Here is a 19866-nt window from a genome sequence, read left to right as displayed (position 1 = left end):
TAGGGAAAATGAAATATAATTTAAATTATTTTGAGATTTATGGTTAGTCATGTTCCAACTCAGTTCTTTCCCATCACTGGTTGACCTTGTAGTGCAGAAGAGATGAGGACGGCAAGACTGATGCCTTATAAGATGTGCATGTGGATGGGTTATGAGGAATATTTTAAATTTAAATTTACTACCCTCATTTTCAGCTCTTTCTCAAAGAAAAACAATCAGTATGAAGACAATGAAACTTTAAGGAGAACAAATTTGCTTTGTCTCCTTTCAGAGAAAGGTACCGAGGTTCCCATACCTGTAGTGCTGCAAAGACCAACATTTCTTCCTCTGTGCAGTCAATTTCTTCTAAGAGAATGGCCCACCTGGCTTGTTCATAAAGTTGGTTTATTCGGACAGCATCGTACTAGAGAAAGAAATAGATATATGTATGTGTATGTATGAGGGGGCATATTTACATTCCACAATACAAAAGATCTAGAATAACTGAGGCCAATCCTTGTTAATCAGATGCAATAAACTTTAGTTCAGGTAACTGAAAGAAACCCCTTTATCTTTCCACTGCCCCAGCTCATTTTACTTCTGAATTAAGAATTTTCTTTCTCAGAATATTTTCCAGAGCTTCTTGAAGGGGCCAAACTGACCCATCTTAGATTCCAGTATTTTCCCTTTCTTATCACACTTCTATTGTTGGGAAACACAGATAGTGAAATGGTTTATGTGATAAGTAGTATAAGGAGAAGGGGTCCCCAGGCTGATCTGTAGACTCTGTAAATCTAATCAGAATCTGACAGGGGTTTTTAGTGGAACTTCATGCAAGCTGATCAAGTTGGGCTGGAAGAGACGATGTTCAAATATCTCCAAGAACATTTTGAAAAAGAACAATGCTGGGGAGACACTTGTCTTCCTAGATATTAAAATATATAATAAAGTGGCAGCAACTAAAATAGTGTGGTATTGGTATAGCAATGCACAAAATGTCAGTAAAGCAATATCTAGCAACAGACCTATGTATGTATACAATTTAATATAAAAGAAAATGGCATTTTATCAGCAGGGGAAGAAAGAATTCAGCACTATAACAGTGTTAAAAATGCCAAGCAATTTGGAGGACAAAAATCGAAAATCACAAGACAATCTTACACATCCAAAATACATAAATTACAGATAGATTAAAGAATCTAAACATGCAAAACCACAATGAGATACCACTTCACATCCACTAGGATGAATCTAATCTAAAGGACAGATAATAACAAATATTGGTGAGAATGTGGACAAATTGGAACCCCTGTGCATTGCTGTTGGGAATGTAAAATGGTGTAGCCTCCATGGGAAACAGTTTGGTGGTTCCTGAAAAAGCTGAACATAGAATATGATCCAGCAATTCCACTCATAAGTATATACTGAAAAAAAATTGAAAACCAGGACTCAAACAAATACTATTACACCAATGTTCATAGTAGCATTATTCACAATTGCCAAAAGCTAGAAACAACCAAAATATCTATCAATAGATGATTGAATAAACAAAATGTAATGTATATCTAATACATACAATGGAATACAATGGAGTATTATTCAGCCTTGAAAAGGAAAGGAATTCTGATACATGCTACAACATAAATGAACCTTGAAGACATTACGCTCAGTGAAATCAGACAGACACAAAAGGACAATTATTGTATGATTCCACTTACATGAAGTACCTAGGCTAGGCAAATTCATACAGACGGGAAGTAGGATAGAGGTTACTAGGGGCTGGAGGAAGGGGAGAATGGGGAGCTTTGTTTAATGGGTACAGTGTTTCTGTACAGGATGATGAAATAGTTCTGAAAATAGCGGTGATAGTTGCCCAACACTGTGAATGTACTTAATGCCATTGAATTGTAGACCTAAAAATGGTTAAAATGGCAAATGTTATGTTTTGTGTATTTTACCATAATTTTAAAAAGTCAAAAAAAAAAAACAAAAAAAAAAAAACCCAGACTTGTACATGAATGTTCACAGCAGTATTTTTCATAATAGCCAAAAAGTAGAAACAATCCAGATGTCTGTCAGCTGACAAATGCATAAATACATATATATATATAATGGAATATTATTTGGCAATGAAAAGAAATGAAATACTGATACATGCTACAATATGAATAGACCTTGAAAATACTATGCTAAGTGAAAGAAACTGTCACAAAGTACCACATAGTTTGTATATTGTATAACTCTATTTACATGAAATGTCCAGAATAAGCAAATCCACAGAGACAGAAAGTAGACTGATGGTTGCTTAGGATTGGGAGGGTTGGAGGGAAATGGGAAGAGACTCCAAATGGGTGATGGACTTCTTGGTGGGATGATGAAAATGCTCTGAAATTAGATAGTGGTGTTGGTTGCACAACTCTGTGAATATACTAAAAACCATTGATTTGTACATATTAAATGGGTGAAATGTTGGTATGTGAAATGCATGGTATTATGTGAATTATATATCTAAAAGCAGTTATAAAAAAATCTAAAGATAACAATCAAAATTATTAGAAGGAAACATGAGAGGAAACTTTTTGTAATTTTTAAGCAAGGAAGCCCTTTCTAAGCAAGACAGGAAAACTTTAGGTTATGCTGTATAAGGCTGACTTGACAATCAATAACTAAACTTTTTTTTTTTTTTGCGGTATGTGGGCCTCTCACTGTTGTGGCCTCTCCCATTGCGGAGCACAGGCTCCGGATGCGCAGGCTCAGCGGCCATGGCTCACGGGCCCAGCCTCTCTGTGGCATGTGGGATCTTCCCAGACTGGGGCATGAACCCGTGTCCCCTGCATCGGCAGGCGGACTCTCAACCACTGCGCCACCAGGGAAGCCCAATAACTAAACATTTTTAAGTGAAAAATACCCTGAAGAAGATTATATGTTTATAAGGTATAGATTGAAAGGAAATATCTGCAATAAAAAAAGGTAATATCCATTACACACAAAGTGCTCCTATAAATAAATACGAAAAATATAAAGAGTTCAATAGAAGATCAACAGGCAATTCACAGAAGAAACAAAAATGGCCACATAAACATTAGAAAAGAGTCTCAACCTCACTAGTAATCAGAGAATTCAAATTAAAACAAGAAGACATAGGGCTTCCCTGGTGGCATAGTGGTTAAGAACCCGCCTGCCAATGCAGGGGACACAGGTTCGAGCCCTGGTCCGGGAAGATCCCACATGCCATGGAGCAACTAAGCCTGTGCGCCACAACTACTGAGCCTACGTGCTGCAGCTACTGAAGCCCGTGAGCCTAGAGTCCATGCTCCACAACAAGAGAAGCCACTGCAATGGGAAGCCCTCACACCACAACGAAGAGTAGCCCCCACTCACTGCAACTAGAGAAAGCCTGCGCATAGCAATGAAGACCCAACACAACCAAAAATAAATAAATAAATTTATTAGAAAACCCCCCCAAAACAAGATGACATAATTTCTATTTTCTTATGAGATTTACCCAGGCTGTAAGTACTGGTAATGGCTGGTATTGGTGAGGATGTGGTGCAAACGGGCACTTACAAATATGAGATCAGTAGGAAGAACTTTGGTGGGATATATAAATGTTTTTTTGCCCTTTCATGAGCATGTCCACAGTTACTAGTCTAAAGAAATGCAAAGCACTCATCAAAGACACTTGTACAAGAATGTTCACAGTTTTTGAAAGAGGAAAAATTTCAAGCAACCCACAGGTCCTGATAAACTATAGCCTTTCCTCTGATTATTTTGTACTGGTTAAAAAAAGTGAGTCAGACACATGCTGACACGAAAAGATGGCCGTGATATATTATGAAGTAAAAAGAAGCGAGCTACACAGCAAATACATGATCCTATTTATGTAGGAAGAAAAGATCCTGAAAATCTGTTCAAAAATACGTTTATAAATGTATGTGAAAAAATCTGCATGAATGATTAGTCATTAAGCTGTTAACTGTGGCTAGTTCTCAGGAGAAATGTCATGGTAAAGGACTATTTTCCATTTTTACTCTAAATAATTCCTTTTTAGTATTAGCCATTTTTAAGTGTATGGTTCAGTGGCATTAAGTACACTTGCATTGCTGTGCAACCATTACCACCATCTGTCTCCAGAACTCATTTCATCTTGCAAAACTGGAATTCTGTACCAATTAAACAATAACTCTCCTATGTTTGATTTTCTTTTCTTTTTTTTTTCATATTGAGGCTATACTTTACTGTATCCTTTAAAAAAGATAAAATGTTAAAGATAACATGGGGGAGAAATAGAAAGATACAGTACCTAAACAGGTTTATCCCGGGTTGGTTGGCATGAGTTTGTTTTTCGTTTTGCATTAACTTTATGCACACTAGGGAAAAAGGTGACAGGGAAGGTCAAAATCCACAGTGAGCTGAGCCTGGCAAGCGGTGCTGCTCTTAGGCCAGTGGGACAGTGACCTGTCCACAGACTCCCTCCTTCTCAGCATTTCTAAAGCTGCTTGGAAAGGAGGGCAAATGCAGATCCAGGGGTGTGGTTTTCAGGAGGCTGGAATAATAAGAATCTTAAGAAAGTCTGTCCTTGTTTTGTGAACTTCGACAGGAGTCATGGAAACCCTCAGGAGTTTGCCCCAGAATCCTCCAAAAACAAACCAAAATATGACACGCATAAAAACATTCATGGTAGCATCATTCATAACAGCTCCAAACCAGAAACAACCCAATGTCCCTCAACTGGAAAATGGATAAACAAGTGTATCCAAATGTGTCCATCCACACGATAGGACACCACTCTGGCAAAAACACAGATAACCTTCGAAGTCATCATGCCGAGAGTCCAGATACAAGACTACACACTGTATTCCATATGTGAAATTTCTAGAAAAGGCAAAACTCAAGACAGAAAGCAGACCAGGTGCGGGCTGGGGCTGGGGGCAGGGACTGACCACAAATGGGTATGAGGAAACATATTTGGGTGACACAAGTGTTTTAAAACTAGATTGTGGTGATGGTTGCACAACTATATAAATTCACTGAAAATCACATTGTACACTTACAATGGGTAAATTTTATGGCATGTCAATTATACTGTAATCCAAAGACATGACAACTAAACAAACCACACACAAAGTGCACACCAAAACCAGGCAAGCAACACCCAACCCACTCCCCCAGAGGCCCCTGCCTTTAATTCACAGCTGAAACACAAAATCTAAATAGTATGTGCGGTTGCCGAAATCTGAATTGGACTAACAAACTGTCATATTTGTCTATCATCTATCTATCTATCTATCTATCTATCTATCTATCTATCTATCTATCAATCACCTATTTCTCCCTCTCTGTCTGCTGTAGGGGTTTTAGTGAGAGTAAGTTAAATCACCCTGTAAGGCTTCTCTCTCAAATGCAGTCAGTAAAGATTTAAAAAATTTAATAAGAGCTTCCTCACCTAAAAATACTTAACTCCCCTCCACCCCAAGCCAGATTAAAAAAAACTCTTTGACAGAATATTGGTTAAACAAGAGTTGCCTGCATTTACAGACTAACATGAAGAGAAGAGGCCGGGCCAGCCTGGCTCCTGCTGAGGAACCTAGATTCCTCTGCGGCATCCACAGAGCTCTGGATTTTCCTCTTTGGAGGCTTGTTCACATTCCCACTGAGGCTCTGGGACAGCACAAGGTCCTGGGTCTTCACAGGTTCATTCATTAACAGGTGTCCCAAAAGCTTTTTTCCTGAGAACTCTTTCAGTGCTTTCAGCTACTCAGAAACAAATTTTTCCCTGGTGGGAACTGGCTACTGCTGCCCTCTCCTTGGCCCTCAATTTCCTTTGTCTCCTGGTTAATTGAAAATAGAAACCACCAAAGCACGTGGTTTCTGCCAACTCCACTGCTTGAATCCCTGTTTCTCCCTATCTAGTCAATTCACTAAACCCTTCCCTCCTACCACCAACCAACAATATAAAAAATAACAAAACCTACCTCCCGTAGTTTTCATGCTCTCAGGAAAGGATTACTATTTGGATCTAATCACTCTTAAGTGATTCCCTAAAAACTTGGGTAGCAAGTTTTTAAAATTAATTAATTATTTTGGCTGTGCTGGATCTTCATTTCTGTGCACAAGCTTTCTCTAGTTGCTGCAAGTGTGGGCTACTGTTCGTTTAGGTGCGCGGGCTTCTCATTGCAGTGGCTTCTCTTGTTGCAGAGCATGGGCTCTAGGTGTGCGGGCTTCAGTAGTTGTGACATGTGGGCTCAGTAGTTGCGGCACACAGGCTCAGTAGTTGTGGTGCACGGGCTTAGTTGTTTTGCAGCATGTGGGATCTTCCTGGACCAGGGCTCAAACCCGTGCCCCCTGCATTGGCAGGTGGATTCTTAATCACTGGACCACCAGGGAAGTCCCCAGTTGGATAGCAAGTTTTAGTATCTTCTAGGCCTCTTATTAAAACTGATGTACCTTTTCTCTAGTGAACATTTAAAAAAATACTATAAACTACTGGAGTCACAAAAGTTTTTTTGTTTTTCTTAAATGCACACATTTTAAAATGCACTTAAATGGGGCAAAAGAGTATATAATGATGGAATTCATTTTGAATGAATTCAAAAGGGACAGAGGGTGTACAATAAAAAGTCAGTCTTTTTCTTTCCCTTCCTTGTTCCCCACAAAGTGTAGTTTCTCTACCGATTATTTTGTACCTTGTTCTTTTTCATTCAGTAATATTCCCTGAATATGCTCCCCATCAAAAGAAAGTTGATTCATTCCTCCTAATCAAAACACTATATGAATGGACCATAACGTATTTAACCAGTTCCCTATTAATGGATGTTTAGGTGGTTTCCAATTTTCCCCTAAAACAAATAATGTAATAACTGTTCTTGTGTACAGACATATCAACTCACATATTTGAGTATAACTATGGTATAAATATCAAGGGGTGGATTTTCTGGGTCAAAGCCATGCAGAATGGTAATTCTGATAGATATTGCCAAATTGCCTTCCATAGAGGCTAGATTAATTCATAATTTGACCTACAAGCAGTGTATGTATGAGACAGCCTATTTCCCCATACTCTTGCTGACTAAGATAGTGCATGAAACTTTTTGATCTTTGCCAGTATAAGACCTTATAAGAGCCATTGTAGTTCCTTTTCTATGAACTATGTGTTCACATCCTTTGCTCATTAGTCTACTGGGTTGTTGGTATTTTATTATTGATTTGGAAGAGCTCTTGATATATTAGACACTGGCCTTTTGTTTGTAGTATGTGTTACAATGACTGTTTTTTAACTTCATTTATAGTTTTTTGCCATGCATAAAATTTTCATTTTTTAATTAAAATGTACCAATCTTTTCTTTATGGATTCTGGATTTTGCATTTTTAAAGTATATTATATTTGAAATGTATTCTAGTACTTTCATACATCTGAGATTTTAATCAGTGCCTGTTGCCTCAGCTCTACAGCTTGCTTTGATCTCTCCTGTGAAAGCCAGAGAAGAGAAGCTCCCTGGTCCTATTATATGATTTGACTCCTAAATGTAGGTACCTTGTATGTTTGCAGTGGTTTCATGGGTGCTATCTTTGCTCTTCTTGACTTGATTGTAGATTCTTTGAAAGCACAAACTCTATCTTAAGTTTCTATATCCCTCTACCCAGGAGCCTTAAACTTGGTTTCATTTATAGCACTCTGTACTTTAGGAGGGCAGAGAAGGGAGGGCTGCCACAACTCTAGAGCTGTTGGGGAATCATCCTGCACCCCAAAGTCCTATCCCACCAGCTTGAGTTTTCCTGTCACCTTTGGGTTGACAGCTGCTATTTGGCTGTTAGATTCAGATACATTTTGTTCATAGGCTATGGACACAGAACTCCTTACCAATTAAGCAAGCAGGGGCTGGAGGCAAAGAGCCTAGGACAACAGCCCTAGTAACATTTGCCTTCCGGGTTCTTGTCCCCTTCTGGAAGTATGATTCCTTTTAATCTTCCACTTTTTAGACAACACATTTTTAACACTGCCCCTCCACGTTTGATATTTATGCTGATGATCTGCCATGTCTGAATTCCTTGACTGTGATGTCACTTACATGTTCCTGACTATTATTTTAAGCAGTAGATGACTGAGTTTACTTTTAACATTGAGCTCAATTGCCAAAGCAAGGGTCTTAATGGGGAATCTCTTGGCAAGGAAATTGATAGGAGGGTCTCCAAGGACCAGCTGATCCCATCCTGGAGGAGGCTACTAGGAAAGTCTGACTCTCCCAGCATCCTTGCAGCACGTAGGGGTTGAGGGTAAAGGAAATATCAGAAGTGCTCCATAACTCCAAGGAGTTTGCAGTTTATTTGTAGAGAAAATCCATGAATGTGGTACAATTAGAGGTGTGAGTCCTGAAATTACACTCAGTTGTGGCTCAGAGAAGAGATGGGCCAGTGTGACCAAGAGTAGAGAAAAGCTCCTTTCTGGAAGGAATAAGACCGGAATGTGATCTTAGGGCAGGGTTTCTGAATCTGCGATTCTTGGATTTGGGAGTCTAAATCAGGTGGTCCATAAGCCTGGATTAGAAAAAACTACAGCTTCATTTGCACCGGCTTTTAATGGAAATATAGCATTTCCTTCCATGGTGAATGTAGGCCACAAACCACAGTACTACAGAGCACTTGTGACTTCATGACTACCAGAATCACAGATTTTTCATATTGCATCACAGCTGCTATTTTCAAATAATGCTCACATTCATCATCACTTTGATATCAACTAATTAAACAGATATGTTACTTATATCCATTTTGAAAAATATTTTGGTTACTATAGTTTAATATAGTTCCATTTTGTAATCCTATGTATTTTATTTCATAAATTTGAAAACGTTATTCTAACGTCCAGCAGTTTTGGGCCCTAAACTTCTATTTTAGTTCTTGGCACACGGTAGTTGTTCGATAAATAAATGAATAAATAAAACAACAGGGGCACAAGTCTGAAGAGATAAGTTGGGGCCACATTCCTGACTTAGCAATTAGAAAATGCATAAGTATGTTTTATTTATGTGTTATCTAGTTTCAGAAAAAAATTTAAGGCAGTTTATTAGAATAGATAGCATACAACAAGGTAGATTAAGTTACCTAGGAACTAGGCAAGGAAAGAGTAAAGCTGAGTCAGGAATGAGGCTAATAAATGAGGTTACAGAAAGTGTAAAGATTTGGTTCTAGCAAGCAACACAAAAAGGAAAACCTGAATAATTGTATAATTCACATTGCCCTTAAGAAAATCAAAGCAATTGGTTAAGAGAAGGCATAACAGTAATTTCTCCTGAAGATTTTATCAAAGAAGAGCCGAAGTTTGCTTTCTTACCATGATTCACTGGAAGTGATGTACTCCAGATGCAAGCTAGGCCCATGGTCAGTAAGTTGGATCTCAATCAAAGACTGAGCAAGAGCTCCACAGAAACAAGGAAGAGGGCTTATTTTGAAGCAGATGCCAGTTAGGTAAGCAGTGGGAGTCCAGATGGGCCTCTGGAGACCAGACAAAATGAGGACCAAGGAGAAGACAGTGACACAAGAGGTGAAAACACTGCCGTGGATGAGGAAGGGACGGGTGCAGAAAAGGTGACCCGAGGCAGGCCCCTTGAACAAGTGCCTGGTGATAATTGAAGAATAGCAGTCAGCTCGGAACTGGGATGGGAAAGATACCATCATGCTGTGCACTCAGAGGACTGGTGACCCAGTGTGTGTTTTCTACTTTGGGCCATTTTAAGTACCGATTCACAACTCTACAAAAGGGAGAATTGGGACAAGGAAGGGGCAGATGTTCAGAGGACTTATTTCACCATTCAGCTGTCCTAGGAAACTTCAGGTGGGAGATGTGCACTTAAAATGAGAGTTGGCAACCAGCTGGGGGTCTTTATTTATCCAGATAATTCCTCTGTCTCATCACCCAAGACTCATTCAGCACCGCAGTGGGGAGCCAGGTGTGTGCTATCATCAGGTCCTGGCTTCTTCGCCAAAACCCCTTCCCTTTTAACCTGGGCCTTGACAACTCCCTCCTTCCTAAGCATGAAGGGCTCCAACTCTGTGAGTCACTCTCTTTTTGTTCCTGCTTCACCGTGAATGGAGAGGGACAGCACATGCCATGAGTGAAGACCCTTAGAGACTCCCGTAACTCAGGGGTAGCCTACCATGCTCGCTAGAGACAAACAGATGAAAATCCAGAGACCAGTATACATTTATTGGTCTAACCCTACGGAGCTAAACAGAAGGTTACATATATTAATCCTAATTTTGAAAACTAAATAACTCAATTTTACACTTGCATGCATTCACATTAAAAAAAAAAAGAGAGACAGAATACAGAAAAAGTATCTTACTTTGGGATTCAAGTCAAAGAAAGTGTAGTATTTAAATCGTAATAGCAGCTGCTCATCCTCCTGGATGCCTTGTTCCATAAGGGAACGTGAGGAGTCTAGCCAACTGGAAAACAACAGGATGAGTTTTAAAAGTCAATCAATTTTACATACATAATTATAGTATTATACAATGTGTTTTTATATACATATACATGTATATCTAAATGTATATGTGTGTATATATACACCCTTGAACAAAGTCCAGGTAAGTAATATAACCAAAACTCAGTAAGGGAGATGACTTGATAATAGCTTTTATCTCCATTTTATCATACAGCTTTCCAAGTGCTTTTTGTATGTATATATTTTCTCACTGACACTTTAATCAACTGAAGGAGCCAGGGCAGTTCTTATTTTTATTTTTTTTTGAGTTAATTTTTTTACAATTTAATTTTATTTATTTTGGCTGCGCCAGGCCTTAGTTGCGGCATGTGGGATCTTTAGTGGTGGCATGTGGGCTCTTAGTTGCAGCATGCGGGATCTAGTTCTCTGACCAGGGATTGAGCCCAGGCCCCCTGCATTGGGAGCACAGTCTCACCCACTGGACCACCAGGGAAGTCCCCCAGGGCAGTTCTTATTTTCTCAGTTTTACGGATGAGGAAAATGAGCCTCAGCAACATTAAGTGATATGTTCAAGGTCACATGCCTCGTGGTGGAGCCAGAATTAGAATCTGCACTTGGTGACTATTGCATGTACTTGTGCTGCATGTATTTGCTGACTGCTGACCACTTCTACACTAGGTGGTCCAACCCAGAACTGGCTCTATCTTACAGAAAGTTCTATGTAGAACTTTCTGTAACGATGGAAATATTCTATATTGCCCTGCCCAACTGAGTAGCCACATGTGGTTACTGAAGGTTTAAATGTGGCTAGTGCCACATTTTAATTTTAATTATATTCAAACATAAATGTAAATGTCCATATGCGCCTAGTGGCTCCTGTACTGGGTAGCACAATTCCAGAGTTTGAAACATAAATACTGGCAATGGTGACGTGTGATGAAAAGTTAACAAGAAAACAAGGTGGGAATGAAGGGCATCCAATACCACTGAAGGAAAATGGCTTGAACTTCTATCAAGTATTTTATATATGTTTATATATATTAATTATATATACTCATATATGTAATATTCTATTACATATTATATATTCCCTTTTGGGAGAATAAGAATAACCAAGATGCTGTCTCCAACCTAAAGGAATTGACAGTCCTGTGGGGTAACCAAGCCTCATACTAAAGGAACAAGGTAACACTGGAGCCAAAGAACAGGACTCAAGGGAAGTGACTGATCTTGAATGGTGACATCTGAGGAGGAGACTGTATGTGGCTGGGCTTTAAAGGACAAACAGGGACAGGCTGGTAGAGGAGGAGGGAAGGAGAGGGTTCTGGAGCAGGGGAAAAGCTGGAGGTGAGGCGGTGACAGAAGAGTGAGCATGCACGTGGGGGGATGGGGTGCATGACAGCACAGCAGGACGGACAGATGGACATCTTCGGGGCCAGGTCTCACAGGGAGTGGAATGCTGTTAACAAACTTGACTTGACTTGGTGGACAACAGGGAGTGAAATAGATGGTGGTTTGAGAAATAAATTGTGTTTTCTGAGACCACTTCATACAAAAGCTGAAGGACTCACTTGTTGGATCACAGAATGGAGGAGTGCTCTACTAAAGACAGTGAGGTCACCTTGGGTCTCCCCTGCTGCTCCATGGGGACCAACCCACTTATAAGCTGTTCTACATTAAATAAAATACACTTTGCACACGTGTACGGACAAAGAATTAGTATTCACATATGGTAAACCGTTGAATTAACCCAGTGAGTAAATGTTGTTACACTTTAAATGTATTGAAATGATGAAAGGCTGCATTTTTCCCTTTTGTTGCTAAAATCAGCACTGACTTTTGTGAATAGTATACAATCCCTAGGCATGCTAACTTAAAAATGAAACACCCCCCTCCCCCATCCCTGCAGCATCTCTCTTACTATATCAACATCAGTTCACAGAGATGCAAAACAAAGTCATGTCCTTACCCTGCGTTAAGCTTGGCTTTGTCAACTAGAGACCGAGGCTGGTACATGTCAGCAAGAGCTTCTGGTGACTGAGGGGGCTGGCTGAATGCGAGGATACTGCAGTTTTGTTCAGTCAATGGGCTGTCACTGAACCAAGTCATTGTGGATGATGCTGGCGTTCCGTTGATGGGGTCATATGTGGGGGTCATGGTTCTACTGTATAAGCCAGGACTTACTGCAAAGCAAAGGAGAGAATGAAGTAGGATATGAGATTTGGGGTAGGAATCTTTAGAAAAATAATTACCAATATTGCTTGTAGTAAAATGGATTTTGAACTTAAATTTTTGTTAACATTGAAAATAATCAGATAAGTCATGAGTGATGGGGAGAGAAGTTAAACACAGGTAAAACTCCTGTCTGAATATTTAGCTCCTGGGAAGCTTGGGAACACATAGGCTGTAAAAACTTCCAAAATCAACCCAGACAGATGTGGGACTATCTCCTTCTCAATAATTCAAAATTCTCCTATTTTGAGTTTTGGCACTATTAGAAGACTGGAGCTCTCGCAGAATGCATGAATACACTATATTTTTTGGCAAATCCCCTAAACAAATCCCAGTATTTAGAATTTTAAGAACCCAGCTAGTTGATGGTTTATAAAGCGTCTGACTCTAATTTGCATAAGGAAAGCATAAATAATTCTTTTCATTGGAATATACTATGCAAGAAGCCCACAGAGCTGCAAGCAAGCTAGAGATTCTTTTTTTTTTTTTTACATCTGTATTGAAGTATAATTGCTTTACAATGGTGTGTTAGTTTCTGCTTTATAACAAAGTGAATCAGTTATACATATACATATGTTCCCATATCTCCTCCTTCTTGCGTCACCCACCCTCCCACCCTCCTTATCCCACCCATCCAGGTGGTCACAAAGCACCAAGCTGATCTCCCTGTGCTATGCGGCTGCTTCCCACTAGCTATCTATTTTACGTTTGGTAGTGTATATATGTCCATGCCTCTCTCTCACTTTGTCACAGCTTAACCTTCTCCCTCCCCATATCCTCAAGTCCATTCTCTAGTAGGTCTATGTCTTTATTCCCGTCTTACCCCTAGGTTCTTCATGACATTTTTTGCTTAAATTCCATATATATTTGTTAGCATATGGTATTTGTCTTTCTCTTTCTGACTTACTTCACTCTGTATGACAGACTCTATGTCCATCCACCTCACTACAAATAACTCGATTTCGTTTCTTTTTATGGCTGAGTAATATTTCACTGTATATATGTGCCACATCTTCTTTATCCATTCATCCAATGATGGACACTTAGGTTGTTTCCATCTCCTGGCTATTGTAAATAGAGCTGAAATGAACATTTTGGTACATGACTCTTTTTGAATTATGGTTCTCTCATTGTATATGCCCAGTAGTGGGATTGCTGGGTCATATGGTAGTTCTATGTGTAGTTTTTTGAGGAACCTCCATACTGTTCTCCATAGTGGCTGTACCAATTCACATTCCCACCAGCAGTGCAAGAGTGTTCCCTTTTCTCTGCCCTCTCCAGCATTTATTATTTCTAGATTTTTTGATGATGGCCATTCTGACTGGTGTGAGATGATATCTCATTGTAGTTTTGATTTGCATTTCTCTAATGATTAATGATGTTGAGCATTCATTCATGTGTTTGTTGGCCATCTGTGTGTCTTCTTTGGAGAAATGTCTATTTAGGTCTTCTGCCCATTTTTGGATTGAGTTGTTTGTTATCTTGTTATTGATCTGCATGAGCTGCCTGTAAATTTTAGAGATTAATCCTTTGTCAGTTGATTCATTTGCAAATATTTTCTCCCATTCTGAGGGCTGTCTTTTGGTCTTGTTTATGGTTTCCTTTGCTGTGCAAAAGCTTTGAAGTTTCATTAGGTCCCATTTGTTTATTTTTGTTTTTATCTCCATTACTCTAGGAGATGGGTCAAGAAGGATCTTGCTGTGATTTATGTCATAGAGTGTTCTGCCTATGTTTTCCTCTAAGAGTTTGATAGTTTCTGGCCTTACATTTAGGTCTTTAATCCATTTTGAGCTTATTTTTGTGTATGGTGTTAGGGAGTGATCTAATCTCATACTTTTACATGTACCTATCCAATTTTCCCAGCACCACTTATTGAAGAGGCTGTCCTTTCTCCACTGTATATTCCTGCCACCTTTATCAAAGATAAGGTGACCATATGTGCATGGGTTTATCTCTGGGCTTTCTATCCTATTCCATTGATCTATCTTTCTGTTTTTGTGCCAGTACCATACTGTCTTGATTACTGTAGCTTTGTAGTATAGTCTGAAGTCAGGCAGCCTGATTCCTCCAGCTCCATTTTTTGTTCTCAAGATTGCTTTGGCTATTCGGGGTCTTTTGTGTTTCCATACAAATTGTGAAATTTTTTGTTCTAGTTCTGTGAAAAATGCCAGTGGTAGTTTGATAGGGATTGCATTGAATCTATAGATTGCTTTGGGTAGTAGAGTCATTTTCACAATGTTGATTCTTCCAATCCAAGAACATGGTATATCTCTCCATCTGTTTGTATCATCTTTAATTTCTTTCATCAGTGTCTTATAATTTTCTGCATACAGGTCTTTTGTCTACTTAGGTAGGTTTATTCCTAGATATTTTATTCTTATTGTTGCAATGGTAAATGGGAGTGTTTTCTTGATTTCACTCTCAGATTTTTCATCCTTCGTGCATAGGAATGCCAGAGATTTCTGTGCATTAATTTTGTATCCTGCTACTTTACCAAATTCATTGATTAGCTCTAGTAGTTTTCTGGTAGCATCTTTAGGATTCTCTATGTATAGTATCATGTCATTTGCAAACAGTGACAGCTTTACTGCTTCATTTCTGATTCGGATTCCTTTTTTTTCCTTTTCTTCTCTGATTGCTATGGCTAAAACTTCCAAAACTATGTTGAATAAGAGTGGTGAGAGTGGGCAACCTTGTCTTGTTCCTGATCTTAGTGGAAATGCTTTCAGGTTTTCGCCATTGAGGACGATGTTGGCTGTGGGTTTGTCATATATGACCTTTATTATGTTGAGAAAAGTTCCCTCTGTGCCTACATTCTGCAGGGTTTTTATAATAAATGGGTGATGAATTTTGCCAAAAGCTTTCTCTGCATCTATTGACATGATCATATGGTTTTCTCCTTCAATTTGTTAATATGGTGCATCACGTTGATTGATTTGCGTATATTGAAGAATCCTTGCATTCCTGGAATAAACCCCACTTGATCATGGTGTATGATCCTTTTAATGTGCTATTGGATTCTGTTTGCTAGTATTTTGTTGAGGATTTTTGCATCTATGTTCATCAGTGATATTGGCCTGTAGTTTTCTTTTTTTGTGACATCCTTTTCTGGTTTTGGTATCAGGGTGATGGTGGCCTCATAGAATGAGTTTGGGAGTGTTCCTCCCTCTGCTATATTTTGGAAGAGTTTGAGAAGGATAGGTGTTAGCTCTTCTCTAAATGTTTGATAGAATTCGCCTGTGAAGCCATCTGGTCCTGGGCTTTTGTTTTTTGGAAGATTTTTAATCACAGTTTCAATTTCAGTGCTTATGATTGGTCTGTTCATATTTTCTATTTCTTCTGGATTCAGTGTTGGCATGTTGTGCATTTCTAAGAATTTGTCCATTTATTGCGGGTTGTCCATTTTCATGGCATAGAGTTGCTTGTAGTAATCTCTAGTGATCTTTTGTATTTCTTCAGTGTCAGTTATTATTTCTTTTTTATTTCTAATTCTATTGATTTGAGTCTTCTCCCTTTTTTTCTTGATGAATCTGGCCAGTAGTTTATCAATTTTGTTTATCTTCTCAAAGAACCAGCTTTTAGTTTTATTGATCTTTGCTATTGTTTCCTTCATTTCTTTTTCATTTATTTCTCATCTGATCTTTATGATTTCTTTCCTTCTGCTAACTTTGGGGTTTTTCTGTTCTTCTTTCTCTAATTGCTTAAGGTACAAGGTTAGGTTGTTTACTCGAGATGTGTCCTGTTTCTTAAGGTAGAACTGTATTGCTATAAACTTCCCTCTTAGAACTTCTTTTGCTGCATCCCATAGGTTTTGGTTCATCGTGTCTCCCTTGTCATTTGTTTCTAGGTATTTTTTTATTTCCTCTTTGATTTCTTCAGTGATCACTTCATTATTAAGTAGTGTATTGTTTAGCCTCCATGTGTTTGTAATTTTTACAGATCTTTCCTGTAATTGATATCTAGTCTCATAGCATTTGGTCGGAAAACATACTTGAAACGATTTCAATTTTCTTAAATTTACCAAGGCTTGGTTTATGACCCAAGATATGATGTATTCTGTAGAATGATCCAAGAGCACTTGAGAAAAACGTGTATTCTGTTGTTTTTGGTTGGAATGTCATATAGATATCAATTAAGCCCAACTTGTTTAATGTATCATTTAAAGCTTGTGTTTCCTTATTTATTTTCATTTTGGATGATCTGTCCATTGGTGAAATTGAGGTGTTAAAGTCCCCTACTATGAAAGTGTTACTGTCGATTTCCCCATTTATGGCTGTTAGTATTTGCCTTATGTATTGAGGTGCTCCTATGTTGCGTGCATAAATATTTACAATTGCTCTATCTTCTTCGTGGATAGATCCCTTGATCATTATGTAGTGTTCTTTGTCTCTTCTAATAGTCTTTACTTTAAAGTATATTTTGTCTGATATGAGAATTGCTACTCCAGCTTTCTTTTGATTTCCATTTGCATGGAATATCTTTTTCCATCCCCTCACTTTCAGTCTGTATGTGTCCCTAAGTCTGAACTGGGTCTCTTGTAGACAGCATATATATGGGTCTTGTTTTTTTATCCATTCAGCCAGTCTGTGTCTTTTGGTCGGAGCATTTAATCTATTTACGTTTAAGGTAATTATCGATATGTATGTTCCTATTCTCATTTTTTAAATTGTTTTGGGTTCGTTATTGTAGGTCTTTTCCTTCTCTTGTGTTTCTTGCCTAGAGAAGTTCCTTTAGCATTTGTGTAAAGCTGGTTTGGTGGTACTGAACTCTCTTAGCTTTTGGTTGTCTGTAAAGGTTTTAATTTCTCTATCAAATCTGAATGAGATCCTTGCTGGGTAATCTTCGTTGTAGGTTTTTCTCCTTCATCACTTTAAATATGTCCTACCAGTCCCTTCTGGCTTGCAGAGTTTCTGCTGAAAGATCAGCTGTTAACCTTATGGGGATTCCCTTGTGTGTTATTTGTTGCTTTTCCCTTTCTGCTTTTAATATGTCTTCTTTGTATTTAATTTTTGACAGTTTGATTAATATGTGTCTTGGCGTATTTCTCCTTGAATTTATCCTGTATGGGACTCTCTGTGCTTCCTGGACTTGATTAACTATTTCCTTTCCCATATTAGGGAAGTTTTCAACTATAATCTCTTCAAATATTTTCTCAGTCCCTTTCTTTTTCTCTTCTTTTTCTGGAACCCCTATAATTCGAATGTTGGTGCATTTAATGTTGTCCCAGAGATCTCTGAGAATGTTCTCAGTTATTTTCATTCTCTTTGCTTTATTCGGCTCTGCAGTAGTTATTTTCACTCTTTTATCTTCCAGGTCACTTATCCATTCTTCTGCCTCAGTTATTCTGCTATTGATCCCATCTAGAGTATTTTTAATTTCATTTTTGTGTTGTTTCATCATTGTCTGTTTCATCTTTATTTCTTCTAGGTCCTTGTTAACTGCTTCTTGCATTTTGTCCATTCTATTTCCAAGATTTTGGATCATCTTTACTATCATTATTCTGAACTCTTTTTCAGGTAGACTGCCTATTTCCTCTTCATTTGTTAGGTCTGGTGCATTTTTATCTTGCTCCTTCATCTGCTGTGTGATTTTCTGTCTTCTCATTTTGCTTATCTTACTGTGATTGGGTTCACCTTTTTGCAGGCTGCAAGTTCGTAGCTCCCGTTGTTTTTGATGTCTGTCTCCAGTGGCTAAGGTTGGTTCAGTGGGTTGTGTAGGCTTCCTGGTGGAGGGGACTAGTGCCTGTGTTCTGGTGGATGAGGCTGGATCTTGTCTCTCTGGTGGGCTGGTCCACATCTGGGGGTGTGTTTTGTGGTGTCTGTGGACTTATTATGATTTTTGGCAGCCTCTCTGCTAATGGGTGGGGTTGTGTTCCTGTTTTGCTAGTTGCTTGGCATAGGGTGTCCAGCACTGTAGCTTGCTGGTTGTTGAGTGAAGCTGGGTGCTGGTGTTGAGATGGAGCTCTCTGGGAGATTTTTGCCTTTTGATATTATGTGGAGCTGGGAGGTCTCTTGTTGACCAGTGTCCTGAAGTTGGCTGTCCACCTCAGAGGCACAGCACTGACTCCTGGCTGTAGCATCAAGAGCCTTTCATCCACATGGCTTAGAATAAAAGGGCAAAAAATTAGAAAGGAAGAAAGAAAGAAAGAAAGAAAGAAAGAAAGAAAGAAAGAAAGAAAGAAAGAAAGAAAAAGGAAGGAAGGAAGGAAGGGGAAAGAGAAAGAAAGAAGAAAAGAAAGGAAGAAGGCAAGAAGGAAAGAAAGGAGGGAGGGAGGGAGGAGGGAAGGAAGGAAGGAATGAGGGAAAAGAAAGAAAGAAAGAAAAAGAAAGAAAGAAAGAAAGAAAGAAAGAAAAAGAAAGAAAGAAAGAAAAAGAAAGAAAGAAAGAAAGAAAGAAAAAGAAAGAAAGAAAGAAAGAAAAAGAAAGAAAGAAAGAAAGAAAGAAAGAAAGAAAGAAAGAAAGAAAGAAAGAAAGATAGTAAAATTAAATAGAGTAAGATAAAATAAAATAAGGCCTTCCTTGGTGGCACAGTGGTTGAGGGTCCGCCTGCTGACGCAGGGGACATGGGTTCATGTCCCGGTCCAGGAAGAACCCACATGCCGTGGAGCGGCTGGACCCCTGAGCTGTGGCAGCTGAGCCTGTGCATCCGGAGCCTGTGCTCCGCAACGGAAGAGGCCACAACAGTGAGAGAAAAAAAAAAAAAAAAAAGCTATTAAAATAAAAAATAATTATTAAGAAAAAAAATTTTTTTAAAAAGTACTAAAAGAACAAGAACAACAACAACAAAAATACGGATGTATAGAACCCTAGGACATATGGTGAAAGCAAAGCTATGGAGACAAAATCTTACACAGAAGAATACACATACACAGTCGCAAATAGAGGAAAAGTGGAAAAAATAATAAATCTGGCTCTCAAAGTCCACCTCAATTTGGGATGATTTGGTGTCTATTCTTGTATTCCACAGATGCAGGGTACATCAAGCTGATTGTGGAGATTTAATCCGCTACTCCTGAGGCTGCTGGGAGACATTTCCCTTTCTCTTCTTTGTTCACACAGCTCCCGGGGCTCAGCTTTGGATTTGGCCCTGCCTCTGCACGTAGGTCACTGAAGGGTGTCTGTTCTTCACTCAGACAAGACGAGGTTAAAGAAGCAGCTGACTTGGGGCTTCTGAATCACTCAGGCCAGAGAGAGGGAGGGGTACGATGCGG

At 38.9% G+C, this 19866-nt stretch overlaps 1 protein-coding gene across 2 annotated transcripts in view; it reads right to left on the bottom strand.

Annotated features, from left to right (window-relative positions):
* The window catches only part of FERMT1 (FERM domain containing kindlin 1), a 59992-nt gene that overhangs the window by 25338 nt on the left and 14788 nt on the right, over positions 1–19866 (bottom strand). For both annotated transcript variants that reach the window (XM_007469123.1, XM_007469124.1), the window contains exons 4-6: positions 12394–12607; positions 10323–10425; positions 296–403 (exon numbers count right to left, since the gene is read on the bottom strand). In XM_007469123.1, the coding sequence (XP_007469185.1) occupies positions 296–403; positions 10323–10425; positions 12394–12607 (425 nt within the window). The remainder of the gene's footprint in view (positions 1–295; positions 404–10322; positions 10426–12393; positions 12608–19866) is intronic.

This window comes from Lipotes vexillifer, unplaced genomic scaffold (genome assembly GCF_000442215.2).
Source record: "Lipotes vexillifer unplaced genomic scaffold, Lipotes_vexillifer_v1.1 scaffold610, whole genome shotgun sequence".
In the NCBI taxonomy this organism is placed as follows: Eukaryota; Metazoa; Chordata; class Mammalia; order Artiodactyla; family Lipotidae; genus Lipotes; species Lipotes vexillifer.
This window is presented reverse-complemented; position numbering and strand designations above follow the sequence as displayed.